This window comes from Falco cherrug, chromosome 4 (assembly GCF_023634085.1).
Source record: "Falco cherrug isolate bFalChe1 chromosome 4, bFalChe1.pri, whole genome shotgun sequence".
Lineage (NCBI taxonomy): Eukaryota > Metazoa > Chordata > Aves > Falconiformes > Falconidae > Falco > Falco cherrug.
The window spans coordinates 10,406,832-10,433,652 of record NC_073700.1 but is presented as its reverse complement, the minus strand read 5'-3'; the positions used below and the strand labels follow the sequence as shown (position 1 = coordinate 10,433,652).

Genomic DNA, 26,821 nt, shown 5'->3' with positions numbered 1-26,821 from the left:
TTTGAAGCTGTTTCTCACACAGTTATACCTGCAGTCCCTCCTCAGAATTTCTGCCCTTGCCCTGCATTCAAGCTCCATATGCTGTTTTGAAACCTCCATTTAAATGCAAAGTCTATAACACCTCAGGCTGCTGACTTCACAAATAAGCTCCCTTAGTTTCTCAAAATTTTGTTTAAAACTTTGATTCTAACCTACTTCAGTTAATCCTTCTTTTTAGAGGGTAGCAAGACAATCAGTTCCTGATCACTTGTCTCAAGGCTGAATCTATTAACAGCTTTTCTACAAGTCCCTCACATCATCAAGATTGAGTTTAAAAACTATACTAGACATTACTGGCTATGCCATGACCCTACAAGTGAGCGACTCTGCCTGTACAAGAGGAACAGAAGTCTGGTCCCAAACTTCCTTTGGGACATGCCAGAGCACTTTCCAGCCTGTGCCGTGCAGCTTCTTCTGCATAAAAATTAAGATAAAAGGACAACAGATCTCATCCAAACACCAAATCATGGGATCCCAAACTCATGGGATCTAGAGAACAGATCAAGTATCAAATTAAGCAATGCCCAAGACTTGTTGGTCAATCAACCTGTACCTTCAAATTTAATCCTCTTAACATACTTGGGGTTTTTTTTTTGAAGCCATGTTTCAGGTGCAATACTTTAAGAAGCCAAGCTACCTTAAAATATATACTGCGATACTGCGTTACCTTCTCTACCTTAAATGTCACTCAAAAGAATCAAACTAGTTAAAAACAGGCAGTGGAAAACATATCTAAATATAACTGGACTTCACCATTTCTTCATCTTTGTAACAAGTCAGAAAACAGCATGTGGCTGAATAAGGCAGAAAACAGTAAATCACTAAATTACCTTGTCAACAGGACTTGGTAATGGAGCATGGATAACACTAAAAAAAAATTTTAAAAAAAGTGAACACAAAGTGCAGAATAGCATTTCAAAACTCCAGAATATCCCTAGTAACGTGCATTTAATCAAGATGCTTTGTATTTTTAAGTTTATTCTTCAGATAAGAACCAGATAAGAGTTAACATACAGATGTGCAAAACCCGGTAATACTATGCTGAGCAATGTTTTCAAAGTTACAGAATTATTTTCAAACTTGAAATCCAAGGTCTATTCTAAAAACTCTTTACCAACTTCTATTTCAGTAATTACACAATATTTGATTCTTCTGCAATGGATTAAGATTTAAATCAATTTGTGTGCACAAAACAATAGATACAAAAAGACAGTGGATACACTACACCCGTTTACAAATTGAACAGAGCAAAATAATATTTGATAGCTTACAGAGTTTTGTACACTTTCACTAGAGCAAATGTTATACTTGCACATTTTCATCATAACTAAAAAGTTAGAACTATATATTTCTACTACTCTTATTAGGACATGCAATACTTATTCTTACTCTGATCGCAATCGAGCTTCCATTCCATCTGGAAGAAACAGTTTGATTGTGGAGACTATACATCCATGGGTAACTGAAAAGAAACAAATAGTAAGTCATAATTAAATAGTAACAAATCACGGTAAGTTCAATGGTTAATGTTATGGTATCCAAGCAAACTGCCCTGGTTCTCTGAGGCAGACAAACAAGAAGAGGCATGAACGCCTTCAAGCACCAGTCCCTGGGTCTGCCTTCTTACACCTCCTCTGGAGACAGGAAACTTTATCAATAGAAGCTTGAAGAGGTTATGCTGTGTACCTAGTCCTGGCTGTGAAGCAGTTCCAGTTCCAATTCTTCCACATGCAGCAGTACCTGCAAGCTGCCTTTACTGCAGCAAGTTAAAAAACATTCACTGTACGTTTTGATCATAAAAAGAGGAAAAAGGAATGCATCTTACCTACGCTAAGAAACGGGAGTGCAGAATTATAAACAAAATGATAAGCTACTTTCTTGACAAAATTCCTGTGGGCATAGCCAGGGACTTAAAAAGTAACACATCCAATTTGAGTCACCAGACACTCACTTGAACACCTGTAACTTGGCAAGTGATTGTTATTTACAAACACAAGGATCAAAAAGGGAATGGAGAGGAAGAGTATAGGAACTACTGGGAAGTACATCCTCTTGAACACTATGAGCAGCATCATTCAGGAGAATACATCTTTATTTTGGTACACCTGTAGTACACATCTAATGCACAGCCCCTGGAGACAAGTGGCCTCTTCATTTCAGGAGAAAGCTTGTTCTCCAGAACTAAATTCAAGATTTTCTGAATTCAAGAAAGATCCTAAAGAATAAGAGAAGGAAATGTAACATTTGTTTCTCACATCAAGTTTAACCTCTCTTCACAATGTTTCCCAAAAATGTTACTGATACCATCTCAATGACATTGCTAACAGTCAAATGACAGCTGCACCTGTTTTGGTTTGTTTTTTGTATTGTATGGTCCTATGAATTGGGAAATAAAAATTCTTTAAAGTTACACGGAAAGAAAGATAGATGTTGTTCCCAAATCACTACCATAAGCTAGACACAAATAAGTATACAGCCATCTGTCATCTACTACTATACCTAAAGTACCCACCAACATACAAAGACAAATAGCTGCTCTACTTTCAGGGTTATTAATACCAGCAAAACAGTTAATCTGGCTTGGAAAAAAAGGACAATGGGTGTTTTAGGACACCAGTAGTACTCCAGGGAAACAAGACAGGCCTTTGAGGAAGCTACCTCAATAAAATTTAAAAACACAGAAGAAATGATCCAACTGAAGAGAGTTGTTCTTAACCTTTGTTCAGTGCTAAAAGCTAATGCTTGCAGAAGTACCCTTTTGGCTACAGCACCTTGTTTTTTCAAGCTGACCCAGTGAAGTATTAAATTTACATGCCAGGGAAGAACAGCCAGGATCTCATTCTCAAAACAGATTAATCCATGGGTTTGGTGTCTTTTTTGGCTTTAGACTTAAGTCCTCAGAATTCATAAATATGTTCTTGCAAAAATATTAACAGAATAATACATTAACAGTATTAGCTCTAGCATATAATACGCAGCTTTCATAATGAAGAATCTTTTCTTTAAGGCATAAAGAGAAAATTAAGTGATTTCAAGAAGAAAGTATTAGGGTATCTGAAATTAAAGACCAACAGACAGCTTTACCTTTGGGCAATACATCAAGGTAGGTCTGCTGTGAGGTTATATAATTTTGAAGTTTTTTCCATCAATACTCTGACTGGAAATAAAAAAATCTCTTAAAAGCTGCAGGAGCTTTATTTGTGTAAAAAAATAACGGATAAAGGGGATTTTGCAGAGGGTCTCGAATAGACAGTGACTGTGAAAAGGTTTTTTGATGGATTTATATAATAAAAATAATTTAAAGAAGGAAAAAAAAATCCCTGCGCTCTGTCCTTTAGCTACCAGTTCATTATAATTGGAAGAACAATGATAAGAAAGCCTAAGGGAAAGGTAAAGCAACATATAAAACATTATTATAGCGATGACTGGACAGGATACCAGTAACTGTTTAAATACAAGTCTGTATTATGCCTTTTGGGGAATTAAAAAAAAAAAAGGATAGTCAAGCAATCTCTGGTTGACAAAGGGGATTGAGAAAACGTTTCTCCAGCTACAACATATTCCCTCCTCTCCCCTGGCCCCGCACTCACCTCCCGGGCGGCTGGCAAGGGGGTGACGGCACTGCCGGGGCTGCCGCCTCCCCGGCCCCGGCACCTGGCGCCCGGCTGGCAGCCCCGCTGCAGTGCCGGGGCGCGGCGCCAGGGGGCGCCCCCGGCCGGCAGCCGCCCGCGGGGCCCGGCTGCGCCCCCGGCCCGGCCCCGCCCGCTCCCGCGGGTCCCGCGGTACCCGGCCCTGCTCCGGCCTCAAACTCGCCGCATTATCCCGAAACACCTAACTGTCACCCGCTGCACCGCTCCAAAAAAACCACCCAGAGTTGCCCCGAACCCTGGTTTATGCTGCAAAGGAGCATAAAAAACCCCCAGGAATAAAGAAAGAGGTTTGGTCTGAATGTTCGTGTGGCACGGGCGGCTCGCAGGTGGCACGTTCTCATCTTGGCTTGTCAGCGCGGTAACAGCGGCCGTGGCAATCGCCACACCCGGGCTACGGACCGGCCCCGCACCCCCCAGGGGGGCTGTGTGGGGGGCTGTGTGCCCCCGACAAGCTGCACGCACCGGGGCGCACCGCGCTGGCTGCTGCCAACACCCGCGACAGGAAGGGGCTGCAGACAGGAGAGTCCGCACCTGCCTAGGAAATAATGCATAAACTGTATCTGAACTAAATCATCTGGTAGCATCTACCCCTGCTCCAGAGCCTGCTGCTCCCCCCCCCCCCCCCCCCCCCCCCCCCCCCCCAGGCGGGGAAAGCACCGGTTCGCTCTTGGAACGCTCTGGCATCGACTGGGAAATTCAGGAACGGCTACAAGAATATAAACCACGAGGCCACAAGGAAAAGCAGGGTGAGATGATTCATGGATAAGCACCATACGAAGGAGTGGGAAGCGAGCAGGCCTGCGTGCGTGTCAGTGATAGAACAAGAGAACAAATAAGGAAGCGGGAGGGCTGGGAGCATTTCTAATTTCTCCAGGGCCTGGCCAGGACCAGCTCTGCAGCAGGAAGCAGAGGGATCGGTACTCGTGTAAAATCACATTCTGAATATGCCACTATTTTAATGAACCAAATCGAGATCACATTGGCAAGGAAATGACTTACTAAGACACAGCCTGAACAATAAAAGTAAGTGTATTCCAGCAATATTTACACAATTCAGAATTTACATGGCAAGTAAATTCTGCCTATCGTGTCATTACCTCATAATTACGCACCGCAAAATGCTGAAATGCCTTGTATGAGTAAGGCATTATGCAAATACCAGAATGGAAAAATTTTTTAAAGGCAATTGCTAATTTAAGAACTACTTTCATGTCTGTTTCATTACTAGATTTAGGTTAACAGTAACATCTAAGATGACTGAAATGAACTGGAGAAAAAAAAGTGTTTATATGCATTCTAATTGCATTCAAGGCTAAACACGTAACTGTGATGCAGCTGTTCCATGCCCCCAGCACGATGATACAATCTTCATTCATTGCTTGGGGGAGAAGAGAGAGAGAGGAAAGCAAACTTGCACGCTCTTCCTCGTTAGCTAACTCAACACATTCATGAGTAACATGAGCACAGCTCCTACGTTCAAAGCTAAAGAAGAGGAAAAGGAAGGCTGCACAACCTGGTCACTCATTACACAAATGACAGGTCACTGAGATCACATTTTTGTAAAACTAAGATAAAACCATTGGGAAAAATAACCGGCAAGAATTCCTAGCAAATATTTGCTTACGATGAACTTTCCATACACTTTCACATAAACTAACTGCAAAAAATTGCTGATAAAAACAAGTGAACTCCAATTTTTCTTCCAACTAAATCTTAAAATAAATATTGCTTTAGGTCTAAATACACATGAAGGAATTCAGCTTTTAGTGAGGACAGCATCTCATCAAATGAGTAGTTCCAGGTTCATCAGATGCAATGTACTCCTTTGGTTTATTCCATGTATACTGTTAGCATTCATAAATATTTGCAATCACTTCACATGAAGTCACAATTTAGGTAACTCCCTAAGTTACAATTCCAACTAGACATCCAGGAGGTAAATCTTTGCACCACCATATTTGAGAAAAGTGAAACAATGTCATCTGATGTTCACTACAATGAATCACTGGAAAATACTATAGCTCCAGAAGCTCTCCATGACAAACTACTTCAGCACTGCCATTTCTCAACTTTATTTTCTTCAAAGATGTATTCCTTAACCTTCCTCTGATACTTCAGACTTTGAGAACTATAACCTACCTGGCTGAAGACAGACAGAATTCATGAGCAAGCTTCATCTTTTCGTTTTGTTCACTTAATGCCCTTTAAAAACTCTACCATTGTACTATGGGTTGGTTTGTTGGGGTTTGGGAGAGGTGGCTTGGGGTGGTGTGTGTGTTTGGGGGTTTTGTTCGTGTGGGGGCTTTTTGTTGTTGTTTTTGGTTTTTTTAAAAAAGAACTACCACCAGCATTTATATTTAATATTATTCTTCCATTTTATTCTTTCCTAATACACCTCTCTAGTGATAAGGTCTATGAAGGTCTTGTTCAGAAATGTAGCAGATGAGGAGTGATGGCAGTTCTGCCATTTTATTGCCAAATTCACATGTTACTGGATTAGGATTCTTTAGAACACAGCCAGAGGTTTGATGCTTACAGAAAATAACAGACCCATTAAATAACTTTAAGAAGTCTTGACAATATTGACTACAATCTAATAATTCACATACAGACCAGACTTCAGAAAGAGAAAGAAATGGCTCCTGAAACACTATACATAAATGCAAAAGAAAAAGAGACTGAGGCTGCATTTTTATTGATTACCAGATATATAGCTATTACTGTAATACAAGATCCCCTGAGCGTGCATACTGGCAAGAGGACCGCAAGAAAACCAAACCAAACAAAAATTTTATCACCTCATTTTTCAGCTAGCAATGTTTTTCTATCCTCATTTTTAAGTGCCTGCAGAAATCCAAATTAGTAGCAGTCACTGAAAGAAAAAGTATGTATCTTGACAAGAATTAAATTAGCCTGTTTCAAACTAACGCTAAGTACTTTATCAAGAAATGCAGTTTTATACTTCTGCCACATTATTAGCTGAAACTTTTGGGTTCACAGGCTTGAAAGAAAGGTAGTTACAAAAATAAAATAAAACTAAAAAACACAAAAAAGCCCAACACAGCACAGCACACACATGCCCATGCTGCGCTTTTAATATTGCTGTAGGTCAACTTAAGTGAGGCAAGAGCTAAACATGTGGTCCCAGTTGAGCCTCCTTTTCTGGATCCGCATTTCCACCACACATACTAGCACCCATACGGCCACAGAAGAAGGTGGGCCGTGGAAGAAACCCAGTCAAATTCTAGCTGGGGGGTGAAATAGAGTCCATGTTTTCAGCAGGTAAGTTTCTTGGTCCAGTTTACCATGTGGCTGCAGGACTTGCTGCCAGTGCGAAGGAGGGAAGAGGTAGCAACAAAACAAAGCAAAAAGTAACCTATCTGCTTACAACAGAAATACCATTTATTCTCAAAGATTAGATTGTAGTAAGATGTTCTAAATATATTTTTTGGGAAAAAAAAAAGATCCATACCCTTACCTTTCCGCGTGTTCTCCGTCACATCTACACCAAACTGGATGATGTCACCTGACATAATTTCACATGGTGGGCTTTCCTCAGATCCTCTACTCAATCTCTGACTATTAATAAAGGTACCATTACTACTTTTAGTGTCTTGAAGATAGAACTGTAAAAGAAGAAAACAAAATAGTAAAGTATCTGGAAACAACAAAACAAGTATTATGAAACATAAGCTCCAATTAAAATTGTATTTGCTATGAAATATAGCTTGACCTCTTCATGTGCAAAAAGACAGATGTACCAAACTCAAAACACCCTCCTTAGGACACTACACCTTCACATTATGAAGAATAATTTTATTTTATTTTTAGTAGTTTCATATGTGCTTGAATTCTACCACACGCACTATGCAAGGAATTGCCACAAACTGTACTTAACCAACTGCCTGCATGGAAAGGATCAGACATTGTTAGTAACAACACCTTTTGCCACACATATGTAAGAATCTGCACTTATGTTGGTCAACATACAAACATTTTAACTGCTCATCATTTAAGGTTCCAATGTTCCATGACAGAAATATGTTGTAGGGAAGACTAGCATTGAGGGCACAAAGAAAAGCTTTGGCAGAAGACAGAATTCAGGAATTGTAATAGAAGACCACAGTGTAATTAAGGGGGTGGGAAAATAATAGCATGCTTTTACCTATCAGCAATACTAGTTCACACCATTAAGTTAATCTCAAGGTTGCTACACCATCAAGTACCTCGGTAAATATACATTTGTAGAGTTAATTAAATTTTAATAGCAACTTACTGAATCTGAAACTACTTGACACAAGACTTTTCTAGTCACAAGTGCTGCATCTGAGAAGAGGTTACAAGTGAATCACCTGGCAGAAGACCACAGTCACTGGGTAAGACCTGATCAGCAGACAGCATGAAAGAAGGGACTGGAATGTTACTAACCAGCCAGGTGTAACTACTGAAATGAGTCACTTTCAGTAGTTCAAGATTACAATAGTTATTACAGGAACCTGATTAGGATGGCAAAAATCCCTGGCTTCCTGCACTCGTGAAAAATCTCATCAAGTCCCAAAGCAAGCATAAGGCCGGAGCAGAGATGTTGCCTTCAGAAAAATTATTGTATTCCCATGCTTTTCTTATAAAAGCAACTGACAATTTTTTTCAGGATTCCATGCAAATTTTCCCATACTTTTATTTGCCTCTATTATCACACTCCTCAAAAAACAATTACATATAGCTCAAAATCATAGTGTCAAGGGAAAAACATGGGTTTAAAATGGAGCAAGAGACCAGCACCAGGGCTTTTCAGACCTCAGACTGGAAAATGACACCAAGCATATGATATGCATCTTGCATGTTCATCCTGAGTAGCACAAAGCAGTGCCCCAAACCTGAAAGCTTAAACGCCACGGCATCCAGAAGATGGGACTCAATACTGTAATCAAGGGGAATGCCAGCACAGGGAAGCTCAGCTAGGGGTATGAAATGACAGAATGAAAAACAGTACATGAAAGATTTTTTTTCCTCAACAGATATGCCTTTGATCTTAAATTGAAGAAAAAGAAAATACTAATCAGTCCTATGTTCATAAAGATGAAGGTAAACACAAGTTATGCATAGATCAAGAAATTAGGGCTGCATTCATTGCATTAACAATCAGACCCACCCTACCTAAATAATAATCTATACGTTATGAAACACTATAGTATATAATATAGCTTTTATAGAAGTCGTAAGTTCAAACGCAAATCAAATTAATTAGCTTGTTAGTTGCTAATCTGAAAGTACCCAACCCTCTCATGGTTCAGTGCAGCGATAATTGTTTTCTTTACTTCCTGTTTGTTTCCAATTGGCTTTCTGCTCCATTTGAAAATTCTTCTGCTATGAAAAAGAGTCACAGGCAAGGAGAAACAAACCTACTTGTGCTTATTTGCTTTTCCCCACCCTTTTCTTTCCTATGCATAATATCTGCCTTTTATACCTCTACCTTTTGATTAATCACCGCCCCTCGTAAACACACTTCTGCAGAATCTGCAGATGGGGCACAGATGAGACAGCACAAGGAAATACAGGAGAGTGACCACAGAACAGGAAGTGCAACAGAGCATCAGCAACACAAAACTTATAAAATATCAGCAGACAAAATTCATACTGCAAAAATAATTTGTAAACAAATGGCCACAGAAAATACACATAACATTTATTATTAACCTGCTGTCCATTTAACTCCATGCCACTGAATTTCATTACGTAAATTTTAGAAAAGTGGTGCTCAAAGTCTTTACAAACAGAATGAAAATACTCTTCTTCCTGTATCTAGTAAAGAAGTAAGTATTACTAGCAGCATGTTAATAAGATGATGTCTAAGGAGAAATGCACCGACTTCAAGACTTAGTAAAAAGGATTCAGTTATTTTTAATGTAGCACTTGCTCAGGAAACCCGCAGAGCTGGTCCCTTTCACGTAGCAAATTCAAATGTTAATTCCATACTAGTTTTCATTAGTTCAAGTGATCCTTCTCAAAGGTCAATCCCTCCATCGCGTTTGTATCATTACTAGAAGTTATCTTTAAAAAACAAAATCAAGTGCAAGCCATGAAACTAAGGCATATACTGGTATTTAATATACTATTAATTACAGAGTATCCTTGGTGGGTTCTCCGATTCCCAAAACACCACATTTCACACAGCAGCTATGTAATACAGTGCCTTCTGCGAAACTAGCACCATTTGTTCTTTTCCAGCACAAACGAACAAACTCCAGCAGCAGTGCCAGCTTTAAGAGAAATACAAATCCTTCCCTTCCCCGGTGCTCGTTGCTGAGTTGCGCCACCACCTCTTTAGTGTAACTGGCTCAGGCATTTGTTTAGTCACTGCAAACCAGTTTTGAGAGTTGATGCATGTTGATGGGAGTTATATGAGGTGGTGCTTAAGCTGGTACTGCCAGAAAGAAGGGCAGCATATACTGACCTAATTATACTTGCTTTTATAATTCACACCTCTCTTCAGATCAAACTAAAGTCCCAGCCCTTTTGTGCGTTATATTAACTACTCCAGTTTAAAGCAGAGATGGTAGCTCATGCTTTTCGGTGAGCTCATTGCTCATTCAAAGCAACTCAGCTTTAGAGGACTGTTAAAGAACTACCACATCCTTAATTCAGGTAACTAGATGCATGGTTCAAATGGTAGTTTCCCCTCTTTCTTAAAATACAAGGTAACATGCAGCTACTTAAGAAACTTACTCTGCAGTATCATAACACCTTCTCAGACAGAAAAAGAAATCCTAGTCCATATTTCTTCCTTAGCAACTTATGTTCTCGTGATTGCTTACATTCTCTCTTTTATACATCGTTAATAAACTCAGTTAACTGCAGATATCCTACATGCTGCTTCCACAAAATTTACGGGGACTTTATTCTATAGTAAAACTTGTGGCTCATCAGTGCATTCAAATTTCTCCAGTACAGTTGATCTTCTTTAGCAACTGCATTAAAGAAGTTCCAATAAAAAATTGCCAATTGTTGTTTCCATGCTTTGCATGGAATTATGTATTAATTTTATACATTTAGTATTTATTATATTTCAAGTTACTATTCAGTTTTGCAAACTGAATAAAACTGAACAAAAGTACCTCCTCTGCTCTGACCTGTGGTATATAAAAGTCTCATTCCACTTAAGTTCCATTGGTTTCCAGGTCAGTAACTCAGAAGAGTACCAACAACTTGCTAAATCACAGTCTACATTTTATTTTTATGCAGTTAGATACCACTATAATTTTTCCCCCTGTAACAAATTCCTGGTTAGTGAAACAGAAAAATTCTTCCACAGAGATCCCAGAGTATAACACATTACATTTGCGCACATACAATACACAAATCCTAGCTGATGTTAGGAAGCTGCAAAATTGCTACGCTCCAGCAGGACAGATTTTAACTTTACCTACGAAATATAGGTAGACTCTTTTCTTCAAAGAAATAAAAACATTTAACAACCAAAAAGTTCTGCTTTAAGGATTTCTACTGTAACATCTTCCAAGAGATAGGCTGAAGAGAACTCCTTCCTTAGCCTGACAAGTGAGAAAGTGCTTTGTTTCCCAAGCCATACGCAGTCCTGACATAGGATGCATCACTTCTGAAGGACCTTAAGAGAAGACAAGGATGGACTCAGAGATGCACAGAAAATCTTGAAAAGAAAGTAGCACGCTTTTTCAGTAATTACAACACAATGGTAGAACAAAAAAACTGCCAAGCTTTTGCTTTAATACCTTACTACAAGACTTGCTTTTAGCACTGCATTTTTTTCATCTTTATGCTATACAGCATTTTTATCAATACGCTGCATTATTTTACTGAGGCTCAAACTAGAAATTTAACATGAAGTTCTAGAATTAGCCTAAAGTGTAGACAAATGCATCATCAAAAATTAACGTTTAAATTGCTAGGTTTTAATTTTGTTCTGAGAAAGCTAAAATGTTAATCTCAAAATAACAGCAATGCTTCATAATCAATTACACAGACACTCAAAAGCCAAAGATGCCAGAGATCTTTCTGTTGTATAACTGTTCATAAAAAGGTACAAGGTAAAGAGGGAAAATAAGTGCTCCAGACACAGGACAACTGAAAAACCAATGTTTAAAGATTAAGTGCTCTATTAATGAGTTACTGAGCATTAAAATAAGTGTTTTTTCAAAAACTTATGACCTAAATACCCCAAGTACAATAAAATAAACAGAAAGAACCTCAAGTCTCTTCTAGAGCAGAGCTTTACCAGTACTGCAATAAGGCAGTAAATCAAGAATGGCAATCAAGACAGACTCACGTAACATTTGCTATCACTATGTATAGCCATCCTTTTCCATTTTAAGAGCACATTACTGCTACTCCATCTAACCCAGCTTGAAACTGCAGTTCAGAACAATTATGCTGAGAATTACAGTGCAGAGAATTACTGGAGAATTAAGACAGTTTGTCTGCAGAGATGCGAGATTCACTGCATAAAGAGGAACAAATTCTACATTTAAAAATGCAGAAAGATCACAGCATATAATCACACGTATTTCAGCCTTATTCCACACCTGAATTATTAAATGAATTAAATAATAATGTAGGCCACTGCCTTTTACATAAAGTCTATCATTAATATATTTTATTAATTCAATATATTTTCACTGCCTAGACAACTAATCTAGAAAGAGAATCCAAATTTCAGGACCTCCTAGTTTACTACTCTTTTTCTCATATCTTACTTCCTGTGTTAAAAAAGTATACAGAACTTCCATGTGCTTCACAGACCTGTTATACAGTCTTTGAGGCATTAGTTTAAACCAGGAAGATTTAAATTAATTTGTCAAATTCTGAACTATAGCCACCAGGGAGTGACAGCTTCATTTTTGCCATGTTTGCTGCCACAAAGAAGCAGCAAGGCTGTCAGCTAGAGCAGTTAAGCCATAAAATGTTGCAGTTACTACGACAGATTCTTCCCCTACTCATGCTACAAACTACAGGATCAATCATTGAACAATTAATGCTGGCATTACAAATGCACCCCCTGAGTACTAAAGCTAATACTCAAATGCAGCAAGTAAACAGGGATCTAGAAATTGGATTGCCTGCCTTAGCGTAATGCTTCAGTTCAAAATTGGACTGAGCAGTACAGTCGACCAGCTCGCAGATATGTGATAAAAAGAAGGCCAGTCTGTTATTTAACTTGAAATTTAGACAAAGTATGTAAAATATCTATAATGAAAAACAAGAAAGGATTTGAAAAACAGAGAATGTTTCTAATAGTATAACAAAACAAGGCCTTGGGAGAAGGAACAGATACCAGAATTATGTCAAGCTGGGGCATAACAAGATAAGCTCAAGGAGAACCAAATGGTTAATGAGTCCAAACAAAATTACTTGAACTGTAAGTGAACTATTGTAATTAGCACACTAAAAGATCCGCCCTCGAACAAAGAAAGCCCCCTACTAACAAAACCCCCTCCTTACAGAACATGCATGGTAGGGGAAAAAAATATGCTGTACCTTTAAATAGAGACAGGGCTAGTAGGAACCAGTGAGAATTTAGTGTGACTAAAGTAATTGTAAACAATTGCTCAAAGTGTATAAAACGTTTTACTATGTGTTAAGAGGTGTGCTGGCTTTGTGGATTTACAACCTAGCACCCATCTCTGCACAGACTTGCAATAAATGGCAACTCAGCTTTGTGTGTGAGATTGGCTCTTTGCACACTGGGTAACAAACTCTGTTTGTGAGACAACACTAGTAGCACAACTGTGTTTACTTGTTTCACACTGAGTATCCTACTAGGAGGTGAAGTACATTGGCTTTGCACAATCTGAATTGTGCACAAAGATTTCAAAACAATACATAACTGGGTCAAAACCAATATCGACAACATCTATTACACAGCTGCCAGAAAGCTTTTTCTCCCATACAATTAAAAGATCATTTTGTCTTCCTTGAAATACTAAGACTATTTTCTCATTCTGGGGGCAGCACTTCTGCTAGCAGAGTACACTGTGCAAGCCATACTGAATTCCAGGTTGGTCCTTTGGCTGTAGGATAGAGAAGGTCAGATGCTAAATTATCTCCAGATCCAGCTGATTGAGTTCCTCATTCTGGTCTGCTTAGGCACATGCTAAATTCCTTTCCTCTCACTTGCCTAACTCCACCCACCTATCAAGGAAGTAGAAGTATTTGTCTCCATAAGCAAGCATAATTCACAGGGTGGGGTACATCAAACAAAACTGCTTTTCTATTTAGTTTTATATTTCTTAAACACATGGATCTAATAGCTCTTTGTTTACTAAACTCCAGCTCCTTCAACTCAGGAACAAAACTACTGTATTAACTTTTAAGTTCTTAGCAAATCTCATTTTAAAAAATTATTCTAGCTACCTGAGGCAGGCACACGCTATCAAACTAAAAGTGACCAGCTGTGAAGAAAAGGATTTTCCAGTCCGATTGAACAGACTGAAGGAGTAGCAGCTGGCTATTCAGGGACCCTAAGTACTGAAGGCCCCAGAGAAGCACACCTTGCTAGTAGTTTTCAGTAACTTCCCTGGAAAATAATGAACGATTTCTATGCAATAAAAAAAAAAACCCAACTGAAAACAGTAACTTTCTTTGATATAGCACTGGACAAAAAACATTCATCCTAAGTTTTCAACTGAAAGTGTAAGCCTGATGTCAATCCAGCTACTCAGATGAAAAAGGTTAAAATCCTCAGCCACCCCCAGGAATTCAGTGCTATCATTCCAAACCTGCCAGTAACTCCAAGAGGCAGAGGACAGCAGAGAATATGCTCTTCGACTGCCCAAGTTGTTCTGTGTCTGTTTACACCTTGAAGTTTTGTTGACTGTACTGCCAGGACAACCCTGCCGGCTGCTCGTACCTGTTGTCAAGCAAAATAAACTGTGGCAGTAATTTTGTGCCAGCGTAACTGAGTCTGGGTATAAACAGCGCTCAGCCTTTTCTGGTTGTATTTGAAGTGCTGTAACGTATTAATCCCCCTGCTGCTTGCCACGTCCTAATAGTTCTTTGAAACTCACTCCAGGCCCTGTCATTCAGCTTAACTTTTGTCTGAGCTAGGTCAGCAGACTTTGCCTGAAAAGGGCACGGGGGCTATGACAGTGAAGGTATGATGGGTTGGATTTGTTGGGAAAAGGGGAAACCACTTTCAGTAGAGGGGCAATGCTGAACACCAAGAGGCACTAGCAGCTTAAACTGTGCATAAAACATGCATTTGCCTACAACCTGTGAGCTCTAGTGAGTTCCTCAGCAGCAAAACATCACCTTCCTCAATGAAACAAAGCAAACATTTCCAGGTGTGTTGTACCTGCAAACATTTCAGCACAGACCTTTCTTTTGACATATGACATTGCAATGCTTTTTTTTAACTGTTGAGTTCTACAGATACACTTATACAGAATCAGAATTTTTAAATTACGGCATATTAAAGGCATTCACAAAAAATAAAAACATGAAAGCACATTTGAAGAGTTAATACCACCTCCTACCTGTTGTGTCCGTTAGGCAAAAGCATTTACCTTCTAAAACACTATTCAAACGCCACCACATTTCTTAGTAGTTGTAATTGAACTTACTGGTCTGAAGATGAAAAGCTCAGAAATCAAGGTTACTATCAGTTAATAGCTCTATACTGTTTTTTTTAATATTTGCAGTTATGCACATAATCTACAGCAAGAAAAACTCAGAAACAGGATGTCAGATGTACTTTAAAAGGATGTATTTTTTAAAATTTGCTTTAGGAAGTGATCATTATTAACAGAAAGGCTACTAAAAAGATTAAGCAGTACTTTTTAATTATTCAGTTTTAGAACTAGCTATGTGGAGCTTAAAAACATTCCATTTAAATGGTTTTGGCTATTTATTATCAAATAAAATTCTTGAGCAGTATTGCTGCATTTTTCGAAGTAATTAATATTAAAGAGATTGGCAGAAGATGGCTAAAAGTTTAGGACCTCAAGCTATACCACAATCCAAGTTCTTTATTTTAAAACAAAAGCAAAGACCTATGCTCACAATGTAAAGTTTGTGCATATATACATCAAGGACTGAGGATGAAGATCTCTACCGCTTGTTTCCAAAAGTTTGCGGTAATTATGCATTGGTGCCCTCAGCTTCAAACCATAATCCCACACATCTTTCACAATCACTATACCATTCAAGAATGGGATCTTCAACTCTCATGTGGTAACTGATAGAAGAAACAAGGCAACTGAACCCACGACCGTCACAGTTATCCGCTCCTTACCCATCACAGAAAGCAGCAAAGCTGGCTCGATGGCAGGGGCAGCCGAACAACTCAGCATGGTTTCAGAATTCCTGTCATTTTCAGTTTGCTTAATTTGGTTGGTATATAACAATGACCTGGGCTAAAAATGAGCATACTTTAGAAGCTGGTTCCTAAGCTTATACTCATGAACCCCACAGCAGCATTCAAGAAGAGAATGGCAGAGAGCAGGCTGTATGTACAACGTCAACCATTTGATTTTTATCAATTGCTATATGTCAGGATTTTAAGACCTTAAAGCACATTTCACAAGCAGAATCTGGAGTTCTCTTTATTAGGAGATAGCAGTCTTAAGGTGGAGTAAATTCAGAAAACTATGATGACCTCTGCAGCACCTTTGCTCTCATAAAATATTAGTAAATAAACTGCATTACAATTCCTGTAACCCTCAACACCCCAATGGTTAGCACAAAACTGTACGAACATCCTTAATCCACTTTCAGTTTTCTTTTATTTACTTTATCTCTAAAAGGAACTATCAACACTTCAAACACCTAGATCACCACCACCTCTGGAAAAAATACAGTACTACTATGGTGACAGTAGTTTATAATGAAAAAAGTATTTCATATGAGATGATCATCATAGGATACCAATATTAAAGTAGTAGCAATACCAAAAAGAGTGCTTTTACTATGATTGTACACTCACCTAAACTTTGCACAAAAAGTGCCCAAGTACTGTCTCTTCTTTAAAAAAAAAACAACTTGGAACCAACCAACATGAACAGAAATGTTAGCAGAAAGGTTGGTTCCTCTTGCCAACCTATTTGCCCTCATCGTTCTCTGGCAGACCTGGTAGCACACAAGTAACTGCAAACTCTGTTTTTTCTAGAAACAACAATTTGCAACATGACTGTTGTGAAGTTAACTCCTCCCAATAATCACATTCCATAGTTGCAAAATGCAGTAAAATGCCTCGTCACTGAAGAACAAGTCTTGATCATCTTCTATTATGCAGTAACACCTAATTCCACAAAATTCTGTGGTAAGTGCATTCACGTAAAAGATTCACGCTGGAGGATGTGACCTGAAGCAATCCTAGGCACAATATTCATTCCTCTTACTGAATAAAATTTCCTCTGCTAAATGGAAGGTGTGGAATAAAATAGTTAAAAAAGGTAAAAGTTACTTGTGAACATTGATCTATCTCCAGATCATTCAAACAATCCATGAATGCATTCGCTGTCAAAAGGAGCAGGATGACAAGATACTCCCCAAAAACCTCAAGATAAAAATGTTTTACCACAGAATGTGACAACACCATACAAAAATAGATACCTCTTGACATCAGTGTCACTAGTTTTGATGCAAAAGGCTATTTTTGCGAAGAGATCTAGAGGAAGAATTCTAATTTATAAGTAATTTGGTTTATATATAGTTGACTGACTTGCTATAGTGAGACATCTGTCACCATAGTTACTAATTAGTACTTGTTAGAATATCTCTTTTACTTAACTGTGGTCCTCACAGTTCACAAGAATTCCTGAAAACCAGCCTTCTGCTACAAATGCTGGATGTTTTCAGGACAGCTAGAAAAAATTCCTATTTATTCTCTTCACAGATGAATCAAAGTCTGTCTCTCACATATGCCATACTTTAAAACTTCCTGTTGTACGTAAAACACAAAACAGATTAAGGGCATTAACAGAAGAGGAGATGCAACTCCATTATGCCTAGAATATACAAAATATAGACAAAGTAGAAAAGTTTCCTTCAAAAAAAAGAATTCCTCAACTCAGTACTAATTATACACAATTTTCTTGAGGAAAACAAAAAAATTGTTTGAATTGTCAGCCTACACAAAAATTCTCTCAAGTGCAATTTTAATTTTATGTGAAATTCTCATCCTGAAGATGCTGAGAGATTTCTAAGGTACATTGCTGCTTTAAGTACTAAGCTAAAATATATTAACAATAAAGTGCAATCAAGGGAAAGATTCCTAAGAAATGATTACGTATGGTCCCAAGATGCTGAAATTGACACAGTAGAATACAAAAGGAAAATAATGAAGAGCATTATTTTGTATTACTGTTGTCATAGATTACTATCTTACATAACATAGAGACTTTGAAATAAACTTTCTTGCTCCATATTAAAAACTTATTAGCACAATGGAGCCATAAACCCAGTGAAAACTAGCTAAAAAACAGGTTTCTAGAAGGATATTGTACTTGTTGCAAAGAAGTTGTTCTGCTCTATTTCATTAAGGAAGCTCAGCTGTATAAATGTCTTGCGTAACAAGAGGCTATGTATCACATATCAGCATGATACCAGCAATTGCTTTGTATAACTTACAGCAACTTCTATCACCACATCAAACATTTACCCTGAGGAAAACATAGGGACAAGGTGACTTTCTGAGGTTTTGCTTAATGTTACTGCGTTCTCTGTATTAATCAATTACAGAAATATAGTGCAACTTAATATGGCTTTAAAATGAAACAAAATTCCTTAATACGCCATTACCCAGAAATCCAGGCTTCTTCAGGATAATCACTTAAGATTACAACTTCTAAGTGTGAAATACTGCTGAAATACTCTTCAATCCTTGTGCCCTTACATGAATACTTTCCTCCAAAACTAGACTGAAAGCTAAATACTATTGTTTACTGTAAGAAATCTAATGACAGCTTGGCAACATGGCATACTCCAACTTTGCAATAAGGAAAGCAAACATTACCTTGAGGCGTACAAAGTCCCAAAGACTGTATTTGTAGGATGCCCGTAGTGAGATACGTGGTGGTTCTATCCTGGCTGAATGCCAGGTGCCCACTCAAGCCACTCTATCACTCCCCTCAACACCACGGAGGAGAAAAAATACAAGGAGAGGCTCATGGGTCGAGGTAAGGGCAGGGAGATCACTCGGCTGTTACGGTCACACGCAACACAGACCTGACTTGGGGAAATTAGTTTAATTTATTACCATTCAAATCAGAGTAGGTTAATGAGAGCTAAAAATAATCAAAACTTAAAAACACCTTCCCCTCACCCCTCCCTCCCGGGCGCAACTTCACTCCCTGTTTCTCGACTTGCTCCCTGCCAGCGGTGCAGGGATACAGGGGATGGGGTTATGGTCAGTCCACCACAGGTCGTTTCTGCCACTCCTTCCTCATCACACGCTTCCCCTGCTCCAGTGTGGGGTGCCTCCCATGGGAGACAGTTCTCCATGAACTTCTCCCACGTGAGCCCTTCCCATGGGCCGGCCGCAGTTCTTCAGGAACTGCTCCGGCGTGGGTCCCTCCCATGGGGTGCCGTCCCTCAGGAACTGCTCCGGCGTGGGTCCCTCCCATGGGGTGCCGTCCCTCAGGAACTGCTCCGGCGTGGGTCCCTCCCATGGGGTGCCGTCCCTCAGGAACTGCTCCGGCGTGGGTCCCTCCCATGGGGTGCCGTCCCTCAGGAACTGCTCCGGCGTGGGTCCCTCCCATGGGGTGCAGTCCCTCAGGAACTGCTCCGGCGTGGGTCCCTCCCATGGGGTGCCGTCCCTCAGGAACTGCTCCGGCGTGGGTCCCTCCCATGGGGTGCAGTCCCTCAGGAACTGCTCCGGCGTGGGTCCCTCCCATGGGGTGCCGTCCCTCAGGAACTGCTCCGGCGTGGGTCCCTCCCATGGGGTGCCGTCCCTCAGGAACTGCTCCGGCGTGGGTCCCTCCCATGGGGTGCCGTCCCTCAGGAACTGCTCCGGCGTGGGTCTCTCCCATGGGGTGCCGTCCCTCAGGAACTGCTCCGGCTTGGGTCCCTCCCATGGGGTGCAGTCCCTCAGGAACTGCTCCGGCGTGGGTCCCTCCCATGGGGTGCAGTCCCTCAGGAACTGCTCCGGCGTGGGTCCCTCCCATGGGGTGCCGTCCCTCAGGAACTGCTCCGGCGTGGGTCTCTCCCATGGGGTGCCGTCCCTCAGGAACTGCTCCGGCTTGGGTCCCTCCCATGGGGTGCCGTCCCTCAGGAACTGCTCCGGCGTGGGTCCCTCCCATGGGGTGCCGTCCCTCAGGAACTGCTCCGGCGTGGGTCCCTCCCATGGGGTGCCGTCCCTCAGGAACTGCTCCGGCGTGGGTCCCTCCCATGGGGTGCCGTCCCTCAGGAACTGCTCCGGCTTGGGTCCCTCCCATGGGGTGCCGTCCCTCAGGCCCCCCGCAGGGTCCCAGGCCCTGCCAGCAAACCTGCTTCAGCACAGGCTTCCCACAGCTCACAGCCCACTTTGGCACCCCCTGCTCTGGTGTGGGTCCCTCCCCAGGCTGCAGGCAGGGATCTGCTCCCCCATGGGCCTCCATGGGCCGGGGGCACAGCCTGCCCCACCATGGGCTTCACCAGGGGCTGCTGGGGAGTCCCTGCTCCAGTGCCTGGAGCCCCTCCTGCCTCCTGCACTGACCCGGGGGGCTGCAGAGTGTGTGTCTCACATATTCTCACTCTTGTGTTGCAATTGTTGTACAGCTGTTTTTTTTCCCTTCTTAAATACATTATCTCAGAGGTGCTGCCACTGTCACTGATGGGCTCGGCCTTGGTCAGTAGCAGATCCTTCTCAGAGCCAGCTGGCACTGGCTCCATCAGGCACCGGGGAAGCTTCTGGCAACTTCTCACAGAAGTCACCCCTGTAGCCCCCCTGCTACCAAAATCCTGTCACAAAAATCCACTAGAATATAAAATAAATGAAGAATTATGAGCTATGCAAAGAGCAGGTTCCTATATATAACAAATTTCTTTCCAAATGTATGATTCTAAAAGTTTGCAAATTACTGCAATTTACTCTTACCTTCAAGTAGCAAAAGCACCTGTACTAATATTCTGCAGTAGGGAAAAATGCTAAGACTATTCAGAGAACTAAACTTTTTATTCTTAAATTCATCATTAAGAAGCGGTTAAGCTTGATAGTTATTCTCTTTGGCCAGCTTCATAAAGCACAAGATGAAAATCAACTGCGGTCTGGTCTCTGACTATTGCAATGAAGAGTATTTCTTCAGAGAAATTTGTCATGTTTGGACATAAGTTTTCCCCAAATTAAGGCCAGAGGTAAGGCATAAATCTCTCCTGATCTTCAAATTAAGAGACTGACCTTATAAAAAACATGCATAAACAAAAACTGAAATCAAAGATCTACAACACCTACTAAAATAAACTCTAAATTGTTGTAGTGGGAAAACATTGGAGGATAGATAGAATTGACAAAAAAAAGCAGAAAACAAATGGTTTTTTAAAAAAGGAAATCTTGAAATACCATCAGGATCTGGTACAGTAAATACTTAGTACAAGAAATCCAGCTCTAACATTATTCATCATTTCTGCTTCCTCAAAAATCTTGAATTAATGAGGTAACTGATTAGCACAAAATTAGCTGAAATTGAGATTTTCCTTAAGAAATGTGCAATACTGAACTTCTATCAGCAACTACATTTTTCACTTGCAAGCAAATTGTAGAAAAACCACAACAGAAGCCAAGATTACCAGGTACTCCAACCAGATGAAGAGCCAGATCTACTTACACAAAAGCAAGAAGCATGAGGCACATTGTTAGTTTATCAGAGAACTCCATCTCTCAAGCATAATCCCAGACATTTCAAGGCAGGTGCACTACTGCAAGAGCTGCTTAACTATCTCACTACACGCTGCTAAATTTCTCCAATTAGTTAATCATTACATCAAAGCTCCTCTACCCCTTGCAAAGAAGGATCTCTTCTCATGTGTTCACTTTTTAACTGTACAGAGAATAAAGGGAGAAGCTGTTGAAACTAATTCAACCTTTCCTCATTTCTACTCCTTCCACATAAGGTACTGTGTGTACTTACTGTCATTAATTCCATAGTGCTGCTGTTTTATGACAGAGAAAACTCCCAGTGATCACACATCCAGACAGATAAAAACCCACACATCAGATTTCAAAAACACCTCCAAATGCAACAGTAGTTTGGTACTGTCACAATAACACTACATAGAAACTCTAAAAAATACCCTGAAAATTTTATGAAGAAGTTGTCTCCCTTCCTTTTAGCAAGGGACATATTCCAGCTGAAAGGACTCTTCTAATGCTGTTTGTTGGTGGGTTTTTTTTAAACAAACATCTGCAGCAGGCCTAGTTAATTCATCTCTCCTTTGCACAAAGCAGAGATTTCCTGCTTTCCAACACCAGCTGCTCCTGAGCTATTAAGAGATGACGGGTGTCACAGGGAAAATAATGTTCAGCACATTTCTAAACACCAGTTAAAATAACCATACTGAACATTAGCTTAATGTTATGGTGATATAAATTCAATGCAGCCAATAAAGATGCAGCAGTGCAAGTCCTAACTCAAAAGAACTGCCTAAGTACAAATGACACTGTACTAATTTTTATCATGTCAAACTAGATATTTTTGTAACAGGTCCAAACCACAAATGCTACCAAAATATAGTGTAGTGAGAGTTCACTGCACACTTCCTCATACGAAAACAACTGGTCACCAGAGCAATATGCTCCTCCATGTTTTTCTGAAGACTTCTCTGCATCAAGTAAGGACCAAAAGTGTTTTTAAAAAAATACTTCATTTAATTTATTTTCATTCTGTGTTTTGAACTTCAGCATTCCATACAGACAGCAAATGCAATCAACTGGAAACCAAACACCGTCAGAGAAGGGTGCGGCTCCATCTAAAGACGGAAAATTCATTTTCCGGCACAGAGGAGAAATTTGACAATCGGGAGTTTAATATTTGTACTCCAGACACCGCCAATCCGTACCTCCAACAAAGTGAGAGCGAAAATAGACTGGGAGGAGGCTGTATTTATTTGCAACTCATTCCTGGGTCAAGACTTTCAAAGCAAGCAGTAACTGAATGCTGATATTCATGAACAAAGGCAGATTATACTGGTGTTCCTTTGAGACTGGCAATTTTACAATTAAAAATTTAATGTATTTTTTTTTAAGCTTGAGGAAAGAAATGCCTGTAGCATGAATCCACATACTGAGACAGGTCTGCCAGCAATGTGAGAGACTGTATGAGCTAATTTTTGATAGGCAATCTTAGAGAATATTGGTCAGCCATTTCTTTAGCCATGTCCTGCTGGCTTCAGAACAAGAGGCAAGTGCTGCAGCCTTCTCAACTGGTTCACAACATCAGAAACATGCACAGAGGAATGGGCAGAGCACAGATAAGATGTTCAAGGATATGGTAATTACAGTTTCAAACACAGTGACTCATGATTCATACAGGTCTTAGTAAAGGGCAAAAATCATATACATGGTACCTTGGATTTACAGATTAAAAGGTTTGCTAACGTGGCAAAACTTGGCAAGGTAATTATTTCAGCACAGCTTTCTACACAGACCAAAGTATTTCAGTGTCTTTTTTCCTAGCTATTTTCCATCATATCTACAAAGTCATCAGAGACATTACACTGACAACACCGTGCCCATGAATTCTATTCCTCAGACAAGCTAAAAAACTCAACCAAACAAAAAACCCCAAAGACATACCACCCAAACCCAAATAAAACAGTCAACCCAACCTGAATGCCTTTTAAAATCTCTTTTGTCAATAAAAAAGTACTTGTAACACATGGTAAATGCCCATGACCAATTTGCCAGCGGGCAAAAGGAGCAGGCGCAAGTGAATTGCAAAATACTGCTGGCAATCTCACACCCCTTCAGATGTAAAGCCTCGGAGTAGTTTTCCACACCTCTCAAATGTATTATCAAATCTTGCAATTTTTTGGACTAGATGTGCCACATTTCCCTCTAAAACATGGGAAATATTTTTCAAGGTACAAAAAGAACCTCTTTCTAGCACCAACAGTTCTAGACTGCCAGTCTAAGAAGAAATATCCTCCATCAATGCTTTAATTCTTTAAACAGCCATCAAGTCATTTTTCAAACGGCAGATCCTTCCGGGTATGAAAACCAGAGATACCTCCAATGACCTGTATGGAGATTTCAGGTCACACTGTCCAACTGACAAAACACAATATAACATTTTTCTTACCACAAAAATATGTGTTTTTAATGGCTAGAAAGATACAGTGAAATTTTTCACAGTTCACCTCCTAAAAGCAGCACTATTCAGTTGCTGATACCATGTACATTGAATCACCTGGGTAGTTCTTTGTACTTCAGTATCATCATCAGAAAAGCTATTTCCATCTTCTCCCGCATGCCCCCCCCCTTTTATTTTTAACAAAGCAGTTAGGATAAGCTTGATAGTTATTTATTCCAAAACGATTAAAAAAAAAAAAAAAAAAAAAAAAAAGAGGCAGCATGAGGGAGAGATGACAGAAGTACAGATAGTTTCAATCCTGAAAAGCATATGCAAAATTATGGAAAGATGACTAGTCCCTCTGACTACCAGGCTCTTCCATGCAGCTACCAAATCAGGGATCTTGTCCCACTATGTAGAAAACTGGTATACTGTTTGCTCATGAATGAAGGGTCATCAAGTGATTTTTTTTTATTAACTCAGTTGTCATGCTTTAAACAAAAATGGGGCATTTGTAGAGAAAATATGAAGCAAAAATCCTCCTGTCTATCAACAATCACAAGAGTAAATTGATGTAGGCAGCCTGAAGGACCTGAAGAGCTTGTTTTTTGTTGTTTTTTTTTTAAACATTCACTCACCTGAAAGTTGAATCCAAAGCCTCATCAAAAGGTTACAAAAGCCACTATGCTCTTCTCATGCAGTAGCCAAAGACACATCCCCAAACATTGCAACCAGCACCAATAAGGCACTAATGATAATCTCATAAGACTAGAGAAAACTGAAATTATACAATAAATCTATCAAGTTGTGGGGTTTTTTTATTTCCATCATAATAACTATGGGCAGTATTCCTTGCTATCAAATTATAACAGGATATTATGTTTTCTTTGTACAATCCTGGTGTTATTCAGTTGTCATGGAAGAACCATGCTGTTCCACAGATCACTGAACACCCTGCTTACTATAAAAAACGCACCATAGCTAATAATGTGCAAGCAAGAATCATTGAATCCATTCCCCATGAAAAAGCTTTTTCTTTTTATTTTTTAAACCTGAGTGTCAGCCACTAGAGGGCAACAGAATTATACACACTCACCCAGATTTGGTAAATCTAACCACTTCAACAAAAAAGTACCCATAAGAAAGCGATGGTGAAGTCTGTTTATATTACAAAGGTGGGGGTGGGGGTGTGTAAATACTGAAGTTTCATGATAACACGTATACTGTGGGTTGTCTGAACTAGTAATACCATCTTTACAGTCTAGAGCCTCAAACACAAGCTACAACATCCACATTAATGAGTTTCCAACTTCTCAGATTTTAAAATGAGGTTTCTCAGCTTCAGCATTCCTGCTACTGAGATTATGCAAGTTACTGAAATTCTACCCAGAATAAGCAAGCATGTATAAAATCTGAATGCTGTCAGAGCCTTTTCACATTAAACATAGAAACTGAACTTCCTAATCAATGGTAAAAAGTATCTAGCTAGAAATTGGCCATGCACTGCAAAAGAACTGGAATTAACATGCATATTTTTCCATATCTAATCAGCAGTTCAAAAATATTGCTGTTCTGAGAACAGTTAGGCTTTTTCTTTACAAAGGTAGCACTTTCCTGAAGCATATTTTTAACATTTAACAGATTAAATTATGCTAAAATTCATTATCTAGGCTCTAATTGGAGAAAAAAAGAGAAAATCCAGAAACTAAAGCGAACCAGGAGAATGAGTCATTTACTAAAAGAAAAAGAACAAAAACAACTCACAAAAGGATACACACTGGTAGCTCAAAGCAAAAACATTTTGAAAAATTATTTCAAAATCTGCACTCCCAACAGAACACGGAAGAAAGCTCAGCAAGTTTAGCTTCTCCAGTCATTACAAACTGTAATGACATTTAATAGGAGTGGCAATGCACTGGTACCATGCATCAAATCAGTTCCACATAGACTGGCCCATCCACTCTACGAAAAAACAAAATCTGTACTGTCACCAAAACAGATGAACCCTCAAATTAAGTTCACATAAAATTCAAAACTGCACTCCCAGTACAAACACAGCCTTCCCGCAAAAAACATGTTTACTGTTAATAAGCTTTGACATACCAAGAGGTTTGTCATCCAAGCTTGAATTTAAAATAGCCATACACAAGTCTATACTTTAATCAAAGAAAAATCAGCGAGACTTTTATGCTACCTATAATTAGTCTAGTATTAGTATGAAGTTTTAATAAACTTTAATTAGTATTAGATGCTATCCATAGCTTGTTTCAAAGGAAAATAGGTTGGGCCACTGGGAACTGGCAGCATTAAGAGCAACATGATTAAATACAAATTCAAGAGAAACATGTGTGTCCCCCCACTGCTTCTTTCTTCTAAACTTGTTTTGGTACTTTCTTCTGCAGCCAAGTATTATACTAGGTGCCATGCAAATACCAGGCATACCAAACCCTACAGATGACGTAGGTTGACAGAACATTTAATTGGATTATTACAGCTTTGCATTATTTCAACCCTGTCATAAAACAAACAAACAAAAAAACCCAACACAACACCAAATTTGTGACACTTGCTTAGAACAATTTTGAAGTGTTTACCACTGAAATCCAGGAAAAACACTTCAAAGTCTGCCCAGCCAGTCTTAAAACAATTAAGATGTTATTGTTATAATAAAAACAGAATACAGAATTTATATATTGATCAATAACAGCTCTTCTGATTGCTTATACACAGGTCCACATGAACATCCACTGAAGCTACATAATCTAGAAGACACGGGTAACAATAAGGGTAAGACCCTCTTACGTGAAAGCACCTTTTCACACTGCTCCTTTCAGTAGGTAGGAATTGGTCTGTCTACCACGGACATCAAAAGAAGGAACACAGTCCTTCTCCTAT

General features: G+C 39.7%; 1 protein-coding gene across 31 annotated transcripts in view; it reads right to left on the bottom strand.

Annotated features, from left to right (window-relative positions):
• The window catches only part of SLMAP (sarcolemma associated protein), an 89,337-nt gene that overhangs the window by 44,350 nt on the left and 18,166 nt on the right, over window positions 1-26,821 (bottom strand). For 16 of the 31 annotated variants that reach the window (XM_027805326.2, XM_027805370.2, XM_027805377.2 and 13 more), the window contains exons 2-4: window positions 7,162-7,315; window positions 1,429-1,501; window positions 870-906 (exon numbers count right to left, since the gene is read on the bottom strand). In XM_027805326.2, the coding sequence (XP_027661127.2) occupies window positions 870-906; window positions 1,429-1,501; window positions 7,162-7,315 (264 nt within the window). The remainder of the gene's footprint in view (window positions 1-869; window positions 907-1,428; window positions 1,502-7,161; window positions 7,316-26,821) is intronic. The other 15 variants (XM_014280420.3, XM_014280445.3, XM_014280426.3 and 12 more) reach the window with 1 other exon arrangement.